The sequence below is a fragment of the Sceloporus occidentalis genome, unplaced genomic scaffold (assembly GCF_023333645.1).
Source record: "Sceloporus occidentalis isolate IW3139 unplaced genomic scaffold, rSceOcc1.0.p SCAF_3, whole genome shotgun sequence".
Classification (NCBI taxonomy): Eukaryota; Metazoa; Chordata; class Lepidosauria; order Squamata; family Phrynosomatidae; genus Sceloporus; species Sceloporus occidentalis.
The window spans coordinates 57,577,024-57,595,789 of NW_028316983.1; the positions used below are offsets into that span (position 1 = coordinate 57,577,024).

The 18,766-nt window shown below is 41.7% G+C and overlaps 1 protein-coding gene across 1 annotated transcript in view; it reads left to right on the forward strand.

Moving 5' to 3' along the window:
* The first annotated feature begins 16,573 nt into the window (after positions 1-16,573).
* The window catches only part of LOC149315984 (dual serine/threonine and tyrosine protein kinase), a 64,181-nt gene continuing 61,988 nt past the window's right edge, over positions 16,574-18,766 (forward strand). The window contains exon 1 of the mRNA XM_089514537.1: positions 16,574-17,012. Within this exon, the coding sequence (XP_089370663.1) occupies positions 16,685-17,012 (328 nt within the window). The 5' untranslated portion in view covers positions 16,574-16,684. The remainder of the gene's footprint in view (positions 17,013-18,766) is intronic.

Here is an 18,766-nt window from a genome sequence, read left to right on the forward strand (position 1 = left end):
TTCCCAGGAGGAGGAGGAGGAGGAGGAGGAGGGCATCTCCAGAGGAGGCTGCTGCTGCTGCTGCTGCTGCTGCTGAGCCTTGTGCCCACTTCAAGAGCAAACCCCTCTCAGCCTAACCCACCCGCCGCCGCCGCCTCAAAGCAGCCGGCTTGACGGTCCCTGACTGACAGCCCGGCTCCACCAATCAGGAAGGGGAGGCGATCTGGAGAGCGGGCGGCGGGACCGGCCCCTCGGGCTTTGCTCAGGCTTGGTTGGCCCGTGGCGCCTCGCAGCGCCCGCCTCCCGCCCGACGCCCAGGAGCTGTCGAGAGAGAAGTGGTGCTGCTGCTGCTGCTGCTGCTGCACTGCAGCCTCCCTCCCTCCCTCCTTCCAGCCCCAGCCCCCTATTGCCATGGGAACGAGGGGGAGGGAAGGGGGCAGCCCCGTCCTCCTTTTCCCGGACACGCCCTCCAGGCCCAGCCTCCCTCTGCCCAGCAGGGAGGCCAAAAGGCCCTCTATTGGGAGCAAGAGGATGATAATAATAATGATGATGATGATGATGATGATTCTATTATTAATAATAAATAAATAAATAAATAAGCTTTATTCTTATACCCCGCCTTTCTGCTGCAGCAGTCAAGGCGGCTTACATGACTAGAATATGTTGGGATATTATTATTATTATTGTACCAAGTAGCATGAATATACAATTCCAACAGCCCCCCCCCCCCAATTGGGAGCATTAAAATCATATAGAGTTGGAAGAGACACAAGGGCCATCCATCCAGCCCCATTCTGCCATGCAGGAACTCCCAGTCAAAGCATCCCCATTGACAGATGGCCATCCAGCCTCTGCTTAAAGACTTCCAAAGAAGGAGACTCCACTACACTCCGAGGAAGGAGTGGGTTCCACTGTCGAACAGACCTTACTGTCAGGAAGTTCCTCCTAATGTTCAGGTGGAATCTCTTTTCCTGGAGCTTGCATCCATTGTTCCGGGTCCTGTTCTCTGGAGCAGCAGAAAACAAGCTTGCTCTTCCTCAATATGACATCCCTTCAAGTATTTAAACAGGGCAATCATATCACCCCTTAACCTTCTCTTCTCCAGGCTAAACATCCCCAGCTCCCTAAATTGTTCTTCATAGGACATGGTTTCCAGACCCTTCACCATTTTAGTCACTCTCCTTTGGACACGCTCCAGTTTCTCAACATCCTTTTTAAATTGTGGTGCCCAGAACTGGACACAATATTCCAGGTGGGGCCTGACCACAGCAGAATAGCGTGGCACTATTCTCTTGATCTAGACACTGCCTTAAATTGCATTGGCCTTGTTAGCTGCTGCATCACACTGTTGACTCATGTTCAACTTGTGGTCTACCTGGACTCCTAGATTCCTTTCACATGTAGTTTCATTCAGCCAGGTGTCCCCCATCCTATATCTGTGCATTTTATTTTTCTGCCCTAAGTGCAGTACCTTACATTTCTCCGTGATGACATTCATTTTGTTAGCTTTGGCCCAGATTTCTAATCTATTAAGGTTATTCTGAAGTTTACCTCAGGGGTATTAGCTACTCCTCCTAATTTGGTGTCATCTGCAAATTTGATAAGTATGCTCCCAATTCTGTCATCCAAGTCATTGATAAAGATGTTGAATAGCACTGGGCCCAGGACAGAGCCCTGTGGGACCCCACTGGTCACTTCTCTCCAGGATGAAAAGGAGCCATTGTTGAGCACCCTTTGGGTTCGGCCGGTTAACCAATTAGAAATTATAATAATAATTCTATTATCAGCATTATTATTAATGATATACTATTATCATACTAAGTAGCATGAATATACTGTACAGTTCCAACAGGCCCTCCATTTGCAGCATAATAATAATAATAATAATAATAGAATTATTATTATTGTTATTATTAAACTAAGTAGTATGAATATACAATTCCAACAGGCCCTCCATTTGCAGCATAATAATAATAATAATAATAGAATTATTATTATTATTATTATTATTATTATTATTAAACTAAGTAGTATGAATATACAATTCCAACAGGCCCTCCATTTGGAACATAATAATAATAATAATTCTATTATTATTATTATTATACTATTATCATCCTAAGTAGCATGAATATACAAGTCCAATAATAATAATAATAATAACAGTCCCTCCATTTGTAGAATAATAATGCTATTAATAATAATATACTATTATACTAAGTAGCATGAATATACAATTCCAAAAGGCGCTCCATTTGAAGCATCATCATCATCATCATAATTCAGAGCAGATCAAGCCGGAAACCTCCCTGGAAGCCAAGATGACCAAACTGAGGCTGCTGTACCTTGGACACATCATGAGAAGGAAAGACTCATTGGAAAAGGCAATAATGCTGGGAAAGGTGGAGGGAAGTAGGCCGCATGCTAGATGGATAGACTCTATTAAGGAGGTCACGGATATGAATCTGCAGAACAAAAATAATCCCTTTCATTTCAGCCAATAACCCACTTTCCTTCAAGCATTCTTTCCAAATAAATGCTTTTTCTGCGAAGAAAAGAGAGAGAAGAATCTACTAATTCTGTTGGATTTTCCATCTGTTTCAGAATTGAATTACTAATATTTTTTCAGTTAAAAAATGGATCTGTGGATAAAGTTTTGCATTCCCTCATCGTAGTTCCAGTCATGACCGGCTTAACAACAATCCCAGTGAACAGGTATGGGCAGTTCATACCTTCAAAGTAATGAGCTAGCTCTCACAAATTAATATTTTTAGGCACATCAAAAGTAACATAATGAATGGGAATTAAGTGGAGTTTCTGCTGTTGTTACTGTTGCTTCAGTATAACAAGCAACATTTTCTTGTGGCTTTGTAAAGTTTCCTTTTAAGGGCATTTTGAGTGACTGTTTTTCGAGTTTTGTGCTGTTCTCTCTCTTCTTTTCTCCCCAAAAAAGTAAGAGAAGCTAACAAGGAACAGTGTGTTGTTTCCTCCTCCGCCTCATCACAAAGGCGTCATTTCTCTAGCACTGTAAGAAGAATGAATTACTGTACTTTTTAAAAAGTGCTTTCCACGCTTGGAGGCAGTTTGTGGTTTAGCCCAGTACTATTCAAAGTGGTGGTCCCTGGACTGGTATTAGTCTCTTAGCTGGCTGCTAGTCCCTGACAAGTTTCCAGGAAGGAAAGAAGCAATTGTATCCAATGTGCACAAATATAGTGCTGGTTCCTGGTACATGGGGAGGGACACCCCACATGAAGTAGCATGAGAAGCACTGATTTAGCCCATCTCCATCTTGCATTTGATACAGCCTAATCTGTATTATTTTATAAGCAAAGCATAATATGCTATTTGCCATAATAAATGAAATGAATGAACGTACAAAGAACTACAATAAGAAAATAGTTTACCATTGAAGCTAATACGATATGATTCAGTGTTCTGCTTATAACAGCCTCATGGGATTGTATTGCCTTTCGATCACCTCTTTGTCATCTGATATATAGCAGTAGGTTTTTGGTTTTTTGGCTTGTGTATTGAAAAGCACTAACATTGTATTTATCTAATATTCTTCTACCATATGAGCTGCCAAAGCTAAATTAATTATAACAGAAGCAGTTGCTACTTCAGCAATACTGATGTTGTTATGCTTCCTAAGGAAGAAGTTGATTACTACTGCTCACTTCTGTTTTGGGGACTGTTATACCTATGCAGGCTCTTAATTTAAAATATCTGATGGTTTAGGCAGAACACAAACATGTAATAAATGGCAGTCAATGTCAGTAGGCTATAAGTTCAGACTTGGGAAGACCAAACCTAGAGGCCTTTACATTCTCACTATACAGCTATAGTGTCATCGTTTCATTTGAAATGCCATGGCCCCATTCTATGGAATCCTGATATGTGCAGTTTATCTATGCCTATTTACAACTAGCTGTACCCGACCACACATTGCTGTGGCTCAGTCTGGTTTAATGGAAAAGAAAGAAAAGAGAAAGCACATGTTTCTGAAATATTTAATTTCACAATGCTTGTGGGTATACAATATTTTTTGTTGTTCCATTGTCTGTCTAGATATAAAGATTGTCTGGTTTGTCGACTCTAGAGCACGCAACATATAATTGTCCATGTGAAAAGCAATCCATGTCTAGATCTAAAGACAAAATTGTAAAGATTGGCCCTGGGCTTTGTTGATGGTGATTGCAAACGCCAATCGAATATTTAGTATAGCATGTGTTGCTGTTACATCCAACAGATGGTGATGTTTTTTGAAAAAAACATATTTTTACCTGTCACAAGTGTGACATCTATATAATAGTAGGTATATGTATATAAAAACATGCGTATATTCAAATGGAGCATTGTGTCAAAATTTCAAAGCAATCGGTGAAGAACTTTCAGAGATTTAAGACTTTGAACAAACATTTACATTTTCATTCATATAGATTCTGAGACAGCAAGTTCAAGTACCTAACCAAGCTACAAATCCCTGAATTCTACTGGATTACATTCTCCAACAACAACAACAACACACTGTGGATAGTATCTTGTGTTGGGGTGGCAGAAACAGCAACAACATCTCTGTGGAGTGCTACCGGGAGTGGGATACATCTTGAAAATGAGCTGTCTGTGCCTTGTGTGCCTTCTTTTAAAGGTATGTCACACATTTTGCCATCTACACAGGAGTAAATTCAATAGCAGGGGCTCAAAAATGGGTAAAAGTGGTGCATAGGTCATATGTTGACTAATCATGTAGGATTATACAATCCCATACAGCACAATCCTGTGCATGTCAAATCAAACATATGTCTCTCGGTTTCAGTGGGAGGTAGAAGAGGCTATAGGATTGTAACCATAAAGCGCTTACCCTAGCATGGGCATGGGACACCACCTAGTGCTCTGCTTCTGGCAGCAAAATGTCTTAGAACAGCACTGAATCTGATATGTGTTACCCAAACTGCTGGGGTCCAGAGAGGGTGCCCACAAATTAATCTTGTTTTAAGGGAATTATAGTATAAGATCAAATGAGAATAAATTATGGCTGGGGTAACAGCGACCTCAGGATGGCAACCCAACTATACCAGGTCTGCACTCACAGAACCCCAGAAGCAAATCTAAATCGGTTTTTATATTTTTATTAAGGGAAATAATCAATACACATAAGCACACAGATGCTCATGGACACATACAAGGGCCAGGGGAGCAAAGGTGGGAGAGTTAAATAGGTTTGAGGGCTTGCTAATGGTAATACTTACTGATGTGAATCTTGGTCCTAATCAATGAGCATTCAGAATGGAGAAAACTCAATATCCCCTGTGGCAAAGAGGGGGTTATCTGGTGTAGTGAGAAGCCTAGTCTAGCCAAACCGACAGAATGCCTGCCTGCCTGCCTGCTTGCAAACTAGACCGAAGACTAGCTGTTTTCCACTTATATTTATACTCAAAAGTTGTCTTGGGAACAGAAACCAAGACTTGAAAGAATTAGAAGCTCTGCTAAATGGTTTCCCGGGGAAAAGAATAGTTCAGACTGGAAGCGGATGGTTGAGTGGTTGCTGCAAATGCACTAGACAATGGGATTTGCCAATGTTCCCTTGTCCCAGGTAATTTCAAACACTCACCTCTGGCCATGATCCTCTCACTGCCCTCTGCAGACAAAAGGGATTATGCTGGAGTCTTGAAGAATCCCATCATGTTGGATGACTTCTAGACCCTTGCAAGCTCTAACCTGTTTTTCCATGTGTGCGAAGGTCAGGCATCCACAGTGGCTAGGACACACACACACACACACACACACACACACACACACACACACTTCCCTTGTGATATTAATTTGATATGAAAATATGAGGGGCAATAAGAGGCCTGGATCTAGGGTAACATATGGTAGTAAGCCCTGTTATGAAAATCAAAAGGCACAAACCTGTATGTTTTCATAGGGCCCGTATAGACAGGCCAAAATAATGCTGCTTCGGGTCACTTTGGAGGTATGCTGTTTAAATGACACAGCCATCTTAAGAGGCCAGAGGCTGTGCCAAAGCTGCGCTCCAGTCTTTAGGACTGGAGCATGGCTTTGGCGTGGTTTCCGGACTCTTAGAACGCATGCATCATTTAAACAGCATATCTCCAAGGTGACCTGAAGCAGCTTTATTTTGGCCTGTCTGTATGGGGCCTTAATCTCTCTTCTCTCCTGTTACAAATGTTTAAAAATGGGGCTAAAGTTCACAAGGAAAATGCATATTATTTTTCTAAGAGCTTAAAATCTTCACGGAATATAATCATCCTATGTTGTTCATCACAGCCTATTGTGAGCTGTTCTTAGACAGATCATAATATTCTCCATTTATTTTGATTTTTCCCCTGAAGCAAAAACCTCAGTGCTTTTGGCAGCAACTTGATCCTGGGAAAACTAATTAAGGGATTCATTTCATCGTCCTGTGTCCATATTACGAGGTTTCAGTGCTTTCAGATAAATTGATTTACTTCACTGAGACAAAACTATTTCAGCAGACCACAGATGACCTGTTTCCTCCAAAGGAAAGAGCTGTGATGAAAATGAACCATGATTGATATATAAGCTTTCCCCTTTTTAGAGTATTTCCGATTTTTGAGCTTTGTAGGTTATGCCAGCTCAGACCAGATGTGTTCCAGGAGATAGTATCATTGGCTGGGCTATTTCTGTTAAACGTCTTTTTTTTTTTTAATGCTATAATATAGCTTTATAAGCATATTCATTAGTCTGCATGAGGGCTAAAGCCTCAGAATGTCTGCTACATAATTCACTTTTAAATTCATCGCATTGAGACAGCAGGAGAGCCTACCCTGTTGACAGCAATTACATCCCATGAAAGGGCCTAAGGGACTTTCACTTCATTAAACTGAACAAAAATGCTCTCAGCATGGATCTCCTTGGCATTGATTTTGTGACATATGAAAAGTTTAGGAAGAGTTGGATAATGCTTTGCTTCAGGGCTAACCAGATAGCAATTTGCCCTGGACCACAGCAATGCAACAAGACCCTTGCCTCACCCAGGTCCACTGGCTGCTGTTAACCCCTGCCCCATCACATACCTTACCAGAGCCCCACGTATAATTGTAGGGGGCAGTGGCAAGTCCATTCCACAAGCCTATATTCCACAAGCGAATATATTACTCCATCAGTTTTCTGGAATGAACAGCATCCCCACATTCAATTGCCCTCACCCTTGTTTGGCAAAGAGTGACTACAGCAATGTGGGTAGCAAAAACATCTAAGGACTGGCTGAAAATGGACCTTTTCCATCCTCACATACCCCTCATAAAGTTAGTCTCTAAGGTGCTACAAGATCTCTCTACATATTGTCAGTTTAGGAAGTCCCGTTCAAGAATGGTTAGTTCTTCTAATTAAAGATTTGTATTTATAATTCATGCATACTTCAGAGGGAAAGGCAGACAAGCACATCCCTTGAAACAGCAATAGCAATAGCAACTTCATTTGTATACCACTTCATTCCACTCTAAGCAGTCTCTAAGCGGTTTACAACTGTAATCTAATTGCCCCCATCAAACTGGCTACTCGTTTTAGCAACCTCGAAAGGATGCAAGCCTGAGTCAAGCCTTAGATGCTTCCAATCTGCAGTTTATAGTTTAAAAAAGTAAACAGATTCCTGTCTTTGAAAGGACTGCAACAAAAAGATGGAGATAAACAAGTTTTTTAGAAACTAGGTGCTTAGAAACTAGTTACAAGTGGTTCATGTTGCTTTCTGTGGTTTCCACACAAATTTCTTCTTACCTACTATCATCAAACAGGTTGTGCAAGTTTTTAAAACAGTATAAATTCCCTACAAATCCTGTTTGACCAGAGGCAGAAGTGAAACTGACAACCAGAAATACTGCTTTTAAAGTGTCTTCTGCTTTCAGAAAGAATTATTGAACATGTTTAGCCTAAATGATCAGCTGTCTGGAAGTGGGTGTGACTGTATAACCGAATTCCCCCCCCCCTCCAGTGGACCATAAAAAAAAATCCTTCTCCCACATGAACCAAATAATTGACACTAATTGAAGAACTATAAGAATGTCATGTTAGTATCTCTTAGTTCACACATCATCTTCACTGATAAAGTAAATCCAAAAGCAATTCATCTTCTTCTCCTTTATCATTATTCATTTTCTGTAGTGCCCACAACTTACCAGAGCACAGAGAAGAGAGGTAAGTCACACAAACTGTGTTTGTAAAATTGTGCTACTGTTTTAGAATACATTGTGTTAGTGTTACAGAATACATTGTGAAGTTATAATCTTTTCACATGTGAAAAAAATATTGTATTGTTTTCTCTATTACCAATTCCTATCATTTGAGCCGTATAAAACATGAATATTACCAAATGTTTCCAGAAGGAAGTCCCTCTGCATTCAACAGAACTTATTCCTCATTATGTTGTTACCCCATGGCATACTCCTCCTTCACCTCTAGTTGACCATTGATATCAATTTGATATTAAAAGGGATGTCTGGTCACGTAGCTACTATAAGGGCACTCCAATGCAAGGATGATAGCCTGTACAAATATGGAGATCTGGTAGGAAGTTCTAGAGCATGTAGACAGGATAGGTCCTTTGAGGCTGGAAACTGTATAACCCCTTCACCCAAGAGTGTGATGGAGGGTGATGCACCAGGTATTTGTCAGTAAGTTGGAAATCAAAAGGCACTTCCATCTGAAGATGACACCTCTTTGTGTAAGATGTTTGCATCTATTGTCTGGTCATTTCAAAACATACCTGGCCATTCCTCCTCTTGGAAAAATCCACTCTAACTCCTGTGAAACTGCCTCAGGAAACATTTCCTCCTATAACTATGCCTATTTGTGGCTGTCCCAATTCAGTCTCAGTCGAGGTCAGATAGACACCCTGTGAATTTCCCCCTTGACTCCTCTGCATTTGCTGGCAGCTTCTGAGCCATTTCACTTCACAGAACCCCTCCAGTTGGAAATTTTGGTTCTGGAATCAGGTATAGCATCTCCTTTTGCAATCCTTAAAATCACTGTCTGCTATCAACGTTTTTATATTGCTAGTTCTTGTATGTATGTATGTGTGATTTTGTGTGAAAGCTGATTTCCCATTTTGCTCTTATAAATAAAACTACATTTGGAATTGGCATTCTGGAGTTCTGTTTTAAGGAACAGTTGTGCATAGGTGTGACTCTGGCTTTTTGGTTACCCAAAGCCCTCTTGCAGCCTTCACTTGTGCTAATTAAATCCCCCTATTTGAATATTGACTGTGGGTGCCCTCTCAGGCCCCTTACATTTTGGGTAACAAGGTGTGCTTAGGATCTCAATTTGAGTCTTTTACAATCAGCGGGCCTAAATATACTTAACTCATAAAAAAATTAAATTAATTTAAAATCATAGGCATTGTGTTTCATTTGGTAATGCCCTTCTGGACAGAGAATTCTACCCATTGGGAGATCTTCTTGATTGTATTTAATTTGTACTTTTACATCGCATAGAGGTTGCCCAAAAGAACGTGATATCATTGAATAATGTCTGCAAAATCAAAGGAATAAGTGTCCCAAGAGAAAATTACCATGTGCACTTTTCCTTGTAATTAAAAACATTACCAAGTGTACTTATGCCAACCAGTGCTAACTAGAACACTAGGAATACAAAGGAAACAAAACATAAATATTGCTTATCCTTATTTGCTGAGAGCTATCACCACTCTAATGCTTATTCCTAATGGAATACAGCAGAGATAGGGAGACTTCAGGCTTTGGGGATCTTTTTTTAAAAATTAGATATCTATGGCCTGTTCCGGATGGGCATAAAGTATGCGCTCCGTGCGTACTAGGGTTAGGAAGGGGCATCACTTCCTGACACCCTTAAACCTAGTACATGCGGAGCGAGCACAAAATGGTGGTGCCCGTTCCACACGGGGGCCACCATGTTGACGTCGCGGACGTGTAGCATCCGGACGTCATGCGGCGGAAGTGACGCCGCAAGTGCGCGGCTAGCGCCTCACGGCGCCACTTCTGGGGCACAAAAAGAAGCACCATTTTGGCGCTTCTTTTCAGTTGCGCCCGGGAATCGCGTGGTTTGGCCGCTGCGGTTCCCGGATGCAGCAACCAGCGCTGCCGGCAGACCTCCGCTTTTAGGCGGTCTGTAATGCACCAAAGCTTCATCAGCTAGATCTTGGTGCAAAAGACATATACAATGGTTCCTCCACATTTGCTGGGGTTAGGGGTGAATGTGGAAAATCCTCAAATAAAAAAACACTATCTTTTTTACCTGAGAGAACACTTCTCTAGGAATCTCCAGGTCCTCCAGTGCAACTCTGTGGTCAACATCTACCAGAAGTTGATTATAGAATCATATTGGTGGACCTACAAATGCCTAGAGAAATGTTTTCTCTAGGAACATCTAGGTTCTCCAGCATAACTCTATGGTCAACTTCTGGCAGAGTTGCACTGGAAGACCTAGAGATTCCTAGAGAAAACATTAAATCTGAAAATAATCAAATCCACAAAAATCAAGCTGAAAATTTGGAGGGTCAACTGTACTTACAATTAAGCTTTTTGAACCTAGGAATTTGTTCTGAGGTCACAGCATTCTGTATTACATGCAACCAGTATATTATCCCCCGTGTTCTTCATTTCATCAGTATAATTGAGAGTGGAAGGGGATTCATTTTGTTGTTGCTATTGTTAAACAGTGAGTCGGAAATCCTTTCTGATCTAGTGCAAAGTCCCCAATGATCTACCAGTACATCTATATTTACTTTTTGCCTATCCTTAGACTATAGTCAAGATTAGTATGTCTTTGCCATCGTGATTCCACACTTTGTCACAGGGCTGGGCTGGACAAAATTGGTGACTTAAATATGAAGGAAAATGAAATTAATAAAATCCTTTCACACTAATTACATAGCTCTGAGCAGACAAGACAAAAGTGACAAAAGCCCTTGGACCAGCATAGGGCATCTTATTTTAAGCTACCAGATGGTTATTAAGGCAAATAATTATTTTTAGTTAGCTACACTTGAACATGTTTTTTGTCCAGGGATGGGCAAAATGCGGCCCTGGGACTGCATTTGCTCCTAAAAGGTGTTTTTGCAGCTTTCTACAGTCCTCAATATGCCCTCCTTTTTTGGCCAAAAAGCAAACAGAGAGCCAATGGGGAAAATTACCTCTCCTGGGATATTACAAAAAAAAAAAAAACCTACAAAAGGTGCAGTTTCATTTGTCTTTTAAATAGATTGTTCTTCCCCTACCTCTTAACTATTCAGACCCATCAATTCTTCAACTGGATAAAGTCTATTTCTTTTTCTCTTCATTTGTCATGTTTTGGCAATTTCTGTGAACTTCATTGGTCCCAATGGCAGAAAATTGCCTCCCCCAGTTCAAAGCACTTGCACACCCGTTTTAACTTCTAATTTTAAAATGCTGATTCAGTGATTAAGAGGCTAAAGTGAGCTGAAATACTAGCAAGATCACCAGTAACCGATTTCTTATCTCCCTTTCATCTAGGATTAAGTATATATCTATACAATCAGAGGGTTTATCTCTGGTGGTTGTGGAATAGTATGGGATCTGTGGTCCATAAAGTAATCTAAAAATGACTGTGAATTCCATGCTGATGTAGTCAGGGGCTGATGCTTCAGAATGACAACCCTGAAATAACTGAGATAGCAACCATTGAAACTTGGTTGTGTAAACAAGCCTTCAGAGATTAAAAAGTAGGGGCCTTGAACTGATCTTGGCTGCAAAGGCTGAGGCACTATAAAGTGAGGTGGCACTTTCTACCATCAAATGTAAAATGAATGAGGTTCCACAGGAGGTCTGAACTGCTAGAGCACATAAATGAAGGAAATGGCAAAAAGCCATTGCAAATGTCCTTTGAAGACCTAATTGTTTCCTGCTTCTCTGGAACAGAGCTTGGAGAGTTACTTTTAAGAATGAACATGACAGCTGAAAGCCAGTCATAACAGAGCAGTGTTTGGATGATTCTTGGGGACCCACTGCCTGGATATGGTTGGCTCCAACACAGTGGGGGTGCAGGGGGTTCAGACTGCAATGGGTTGTCACCTGGAGAATATCGGGCGGGTGGGGGGGGGGAGAAAGCCAGTGAAGTGGTCATTCACAGTCTTTCCCAAGATCTCCTTGGTAACTCCCTCTGCCAATAGGGCACCTTGGCTCTCCACCTGTTATCCACTGGGGTTTGGTTCCAGGATTCCCCCATGGATAACAAAATCTGTGGATGCTCAAGTCCCATTAAATACAATGGCATAGCAATGGAGTCCCTACATGAAATGGAAAATCAAGGTTTGCTATTTGGAATTTACACCATTTTTTAATATTTTCAAGCTGTGGATGCTTGAATCCATGGATAAAAAAATCCATGGATAAGGAGGTCCAACTGTATATTGTCTTTCAAATCTTTTAATATCAGTTTACATCTGCATTCTCTGAAATTATTGGGGTGTTGAGCAAAAGTTAAGTTCCTTAGACATCTCATTTTATTGTAAAATAATTTACCATGTCTGGTCCATTACAGTTCTAGCGAGAAGTTCACCCTTATGACTGATAGATGCTTGTGTAACTTTTTGAAACGATATAGGTAAGCTTTTAATTTTTCTGTTCCTGGCATATTTAATAGGATGCTCATTTGTTTTTTCTATTTTGTTGAAGAAGTTTTTTATGCTAAAAGAGTTTTGCTTTGTGTAGAATTAAATGGTGGTAAAGCCCAATCTAGCTTGGGTCCAGGCTGCTTGAAGAACCGTTTCTCCCTTTATTAGAGTTGTACAACCTTCTGGAGAGACCCCTTTCTCTGTCCACCTTCTCCGGCTTCTTTGGTGGGAACAAGGGAGAGGTCCTGCTCAGTGGCTGCTCCCAGTCTTTTGAATTCCCTCCCTAGGGAGGCCAGGATGCTTCTCTCCTTGATCTCCTTCTGTCAGCTGAAAACATGTTTGCGTCACCAGTCTGTTAGAAACTGAATGGGATAGGCTTTTTAATAATGTGCTACGTTGTTTAATGGGTTGTACTGCTTTTTTGAAAAAATAAATTTTAATGTTCAGTGTTTTAAAGTTATAACTTGTTTACTTTATTTTTAATTAATGTCTAATTTTAAAAAATGTAAGCCGCTCTGATAGCCTATTGGCTGAAGAGCGGAGTATAAATACTATAAATAAATAAATAATAAATTCTAGCTATCACCAGTCAACTGTTACCTGTCAATCAAAATATTTTTTCTGTTGTTTAAAGACATATCACACCAACATACACTCCTACAAATGCTACAGTTAATGTCTAAGCTAAGAGTTACCATTTGAAAATAATTACCACTGTAAGTTATGGATCCCCAAACCCTAATTGACCAATCTTCCCTTTGTGCCCCATAAAATCTACACATGAAACACCTGTGAAATAAAAAAAACCCTATGAAATCAACACCTTTGTTACAATTTTCTATGGTTATTGTGTGCATTCAAGTCGTTTCCGACTTATGACGACCCTAATCAAATCTTTTGATTGACAGGTAACAGTTGACTGGTGACAGCTGGAATGTTTGATTGATTGAGAGTTATGGTTGAAGATGCCGTGTAGTTTATTGTTGTGTGTGTGTGGACTAGGTTTGGAACTGTGAAGCAGACTTTGAAACCGATTATAAGTCAGAGAGGGGTGTGTGTGTGTGTGTGTGTGTGTGTATATATATGCATGCTGTATTACATTGTACAGTGTGCCCGCACCTAGCTCCGCCACATGCACGAGCCTCATTATTTCCTACAGGGCTCAAGCATAAACAGATTTTCCCTTACACGGGGAGATCTGGAAAGGATCCCCTGTGTAAGGAGAGGGCCCACTGTATACCCTTGTCCCTCCACATTCGCTGAGGTTACCGTTAGAGGCACAGGACACCCGTGAATGTGGAAAAACCACAAATAACAAAAACACTATGTTTTTACCTGAGAGAACACCTCTCTAGGAATATCTAGGTCCTCCAGTGCAACTCTGTGGTCAATATCTGCAAAAGTCAAAGCTGCAAATGTGGAAGGATGAGTGTACATATATTATAACTGAAGATAAAAGCCTCCAGGAACTTTGGATGAATCAGTTATCTGTGATTGTTTCTTTTAATTGTGAAAAGTGGTCAGTGCACTGCCAATACCAACAGCTGAGAGATTTTGTTTTTATACTTTGCTGTGTATGTTGTTTTTGGCTGTAGTTGATTTTTACCCAGATTGTGCCGGGAGTTGGCCTTGCCCAAATATTATTACTGGCCGACAGTGTACAGCTATGCTCACTTATAGTTTTTCAGAATAAGTCCCACTCGAACTAGTGGAACTTACTTAATATACATAGGATTTGTCTCTGTGTGAATTGGTTGTAGCATTTGAGCCGATCTTATGACTAGACTGGAATACAGATTGCAACTAAATGACATTCTCTGCAGAAAAAAGAAAGATCTCACAAAAATCTAATTTAATGGTGCAGATAATTTTTACACAAACCATCCTTTCAGCTCAGATGAGACCATAATGGCTTTAGGGCATTGGAGAATGTCATTGAAAATGGAACAGGAATAAAGGAGGGTATTTTTTATTTTATGGGATCTACTAAGAACCACATCCGCTAACCGGATAATAGGCATGAGTGTAGGCAGATAATACTGCTCATCAGTTGTGTTATTCTGTTTGCATCTTCATGGGGAGCAGAATCAACCTTCTGGGTCCTAAAACATAACATATTAATACATATAAATCAAGTTACACATAGATTTTCTTGATCACTATGATTATTTGTGCTGTAGCTTAATAAAAGAAGATAGTACAGTATGAGTATTGTCTTGTAACAATTTCCAAAAGAATGAATATTCCTTTTAGACAAATGTGTTTTTGTACTTTGTGGGGAGAATTTTCTCCCGAAATATGAATATTCCTTTTAGACAAGTGTGTTTTAGGACTTTGGGGGGAGGACTTTCTCAGAAAATATGATTTTTTTAAAAAACAAGTTTTTGGACTTTGTGGGAATTGTTTTCCAAAAAAATGAATACTCCTTTTAGACAAATATGTTTTTGGACTTTGGAGGGAGAATTTTCTCAGAAAATAGGAATATTATTTTTAGACAAGTGTGTTTTCGGACTTTGAGGGGAGAATTCTCCCTGAAAGAATGAATATTCCTTGTAGACAAGTGTGTTTTTATTTATTTATTTCATTTCTAGGCCGCCTTTCTCCCGAAAAGTGACCCAAGGCTGCTTATAAGTTTTTGGACAGGGGGGATGGGACAAAAAGCCTTCATGACCCACATGACCCACATCACAATCTGCTTAAGGTCTCATTCCCACTTGCAAATAAATGGCTTTGTGATCCGAATTGATGGATCGATTTGGAAGCGGAGTGTAGTTCACACTACATTTGCCCTGATAGCATTTTCTTGCTGCAAAATGAAATAAAATAACCCAATTGTGGTTCACAATGACGAATGAATCGGTTCAAAATGGACCCGCTTAAGCTGGCCGAAGGGCAAATTTAAATCGATTCCGATCCACCTCCGGTTCACACTTGCGTGGATTCGATTTATCGAAAAAGACACGGAAAAAATCAGCGTCAAAAAGACGTGGGTTAAATGGGTCTAGTGCATAGCCCCCCCTCTCCGAATCATTTCAGTGATCAGATTCAAGTGCGAACCAGGGTCATTTAAATCGGTTCAAACCGAATTGCAATCTGCTTTAAAAGCTAGTGGAAACGTGGCCTTAAAAACTCCACCGACCCTCGTTTTCTCAGTCATCTCACGTCATCTTTATATTATTATTATTTTTAAACTTTAATCCTTTTGTGATTTATATCCGTTTACACTTTACACCAGACCTCTGAGGCTGAACAGTATTTACACATTTTTACCTTTTTAAAGTTTTTGATACTTCAGGTTGGAATCTGTTTTAATTATACTGTACTAATTTAATTCGGCTTTAATGTACTAATAGTATGTTTTCAATCGAAAGCTGCCCTGAGAGTCCCAGTCCTGGGAGAAGGGTGGGATGATGATGATGATGATGATGATGATAATAGCCATCCCAAGATGTCTTGCCCCATTGTTATTATTTTAATTGTATTTTATAATGTTATAATGTTGTTAGATTTGTAGTTGAATTTTAGGAAGGGGAATCAGGGGGTTGTTTAGTTTTGTGTATGCAATTTATGTATTTTATTTATGCATTTACTTTACTGTAAAATAAAAATAAAACCTATTATTATTAATTATTATTTAGACAAAAAAAAACCCCTACAGATGGAAATCCTGACTGAAACAAGGCTCATGAGGCGAAAGACTACAAATCCCGGCGTGCATTTCGAAACGGAGCGGAAGACGCTCTCTCCGGCTGACCCCGCCCTCCCTTTGGAGAGCAACGGCCATTCGGGAGAGGAGGGAGAGAAAAACAGAGGCCTCTGAGCGGGACTACATCCCCCATAGTGCCAAGCGCGCAAGAGGAGCGGAATGGGGTCCGCCCTCGGCCGCCTGCCCCCTCCCCGCCAGAGCGCCCGGATAAAGGTTCCGTTCCGTGCGCAGTGCGGCTTGGTGGTGCGACGCTGCTGACGGGAGGGAGAGGAGGAGGAGGAGGCAGCCACGGAGTCTGTGAGTGAGGCGGAGGAGGCAGCAGCAGCATCAGCCTGGCAGCCCCCGAATCGCCCCCCTGGTGGGCAGAGGAGGAAGAGGAAGAGGAGGCGGCGGAGGAGTCTGGGACGGAGATGTCAGGGGGCTCCTCGGCGCGAGGGGGCGGAGGGCTACACCGCGAGCTGTGCCGCGCCTTCGGCCACTGCAACCGGCACCTGGCGCGGCTGCAGCACAACCTGCGCGAGACCAAGAAGTTCTTCCGCGACGTCAAGTACTCCCAAGGGGCGGCCGTCTTCCCCGTCGCCTCTGCTGCTGCCTCTGCTGCTGCTGCTGCTGGAGGCAATGGCTGCTCCGGGCCCGCCTCGGAGGAGACGCCGCCTCTGCCGCCTTTGCCTCTGCCTTTGCTCCCTCCTCCGGACCCCGACAGCGCCCCTAGTGGCGGGGTTGCGCCACTGCAGGCCGGTAAGGAATTCGGGGAGAGGCCCAGTGGGACCTTTCAGGCTTCTTCTGCGCAGGAGGGCAGGTCTCCCAAGGGCCTCCATGTATAGGAGTGGCTTTATCTGAGAGGGACCAGGCACGTCCTCCTTTTCCAGGGCATCTCTTCCATTTCCAGCCTTCTGCCCTTCCCACAAGGCCCTCCATTGGGAGCAGGACTAAGAAGGATGGGTTTATATGTATATTTTTAGTCCAGGATGACCAGGCGTCCTCCTTTTCCAGGACCTGCCCTCCATTCCCAGCTTTCTGCCCAGGAAGAGTTCCACAAGGTCCTCCATTGGGAGCAGGACTAAGAAGGATGGGTTTACATTTATAGGAGTGGTTCTAGCTCAGGATGACTGGATGTCCTCCTTTTCCAGGACCTGCCTTCCATTTCAGTCTTCTGGCCAGGAGGGATTCCAAAAGGCCCTCCATTGGGAACATTGTTATTGCTGTTATTGCTGTTGTTATTATTTCTTTCGCACCACTTCCCAGGGATCGAGGTGCGACTAAGAAGCAGGAATATATATTTCTATGAGTCTTTTTAGGTCAGGGTGACCAGAGATCCTCCTTTTCCAGGACCTGCCTTCCATTCCAGCTTTCTGTCCAGAAGGAATTCCAAAAGGCCCTCCATTTGGAACATGACGAAGAAGCATAGGCTTGCATTTGAGTGTTTTTAGTTCATGTCCTCTTTTCCCAGGACCTGTCCTCCACTTCCAGCCTTCCTCTGCCCAGGAGGAATTTCAAAATGTCCTCTATTTTGAGCCACACAAACATGGATTTATATTTATAGGAGCATTTTGAGCTTTTCTTCGGCCATGTCCTACTCTTTTTCTTGAATCCACTACACTTTGCAGTGCTTTGTGCTCCTTTTCGTGTAGGACGTATCTGGTCACCCTTCCAGGCGTCCTTCCTTTCCAGGGCATGCCCTACTATGCATTTCAACCAGGAGGTCAGGAGGAATCCCAAAATGAAAGCACGGATTTACATTGATAGGAGTGTTTCTAGCTCAGGTTGGCCAGGCGTCCTCCATGGTTCCAGTTTAACTGTCATGACCATGGTCTGATCACCCTGAGGACAAGGCACTGTTGAGACAAAATGTGGGACAAAATGACCAAATGAAAGCTAAAAGCACTCCTCTAAATTTACATTCATTCTGTATGGTTTCTTTACAGATATATTATGTATACTGTATTTTATTATGTATTCAGTCATACTTTTCTGATTAAACTTAAATCAATGACTTGTTGGTTTGCAGTATATATATAGAACTCTGAACAAGGCGAAGGCTTAAAATGGTAGTTTATTAGCAACAAATGACTTTATATTTAAATTATACCTTTCATTTGTCTATTGTGTTGAAATTAAAAAGAAAAAAAACCCCAACCCCAAATTTCGATCCTCCATATATTTTAGACTTCGACTCCCTGAAGCCTCGGCCACCTTGGCTGGCAGCCAGGGATGCTGGGAGATGACTTTTGAAACACTTGGAGGACCAAAGTTTGGGAATCACTGGATTTCACACGTTTGCTGTCCTTTTTCTCCTCTGAAACATATGCACCCCAAAATCTGAGTGCGAGTTTTGTCTCCTTCTGCTACTCCTAGGAAAAAAGAACTTTAGAAAGATCCATCTTATCCCCCTATTTGCGGACATTTTGGAATTCTTCCTGGACAGAAGGTTCAAGTGTATTGTATGTCCTGGAAAAGGAAGACCTCTGATCACTGTTGCTGGGAAAGAGGAG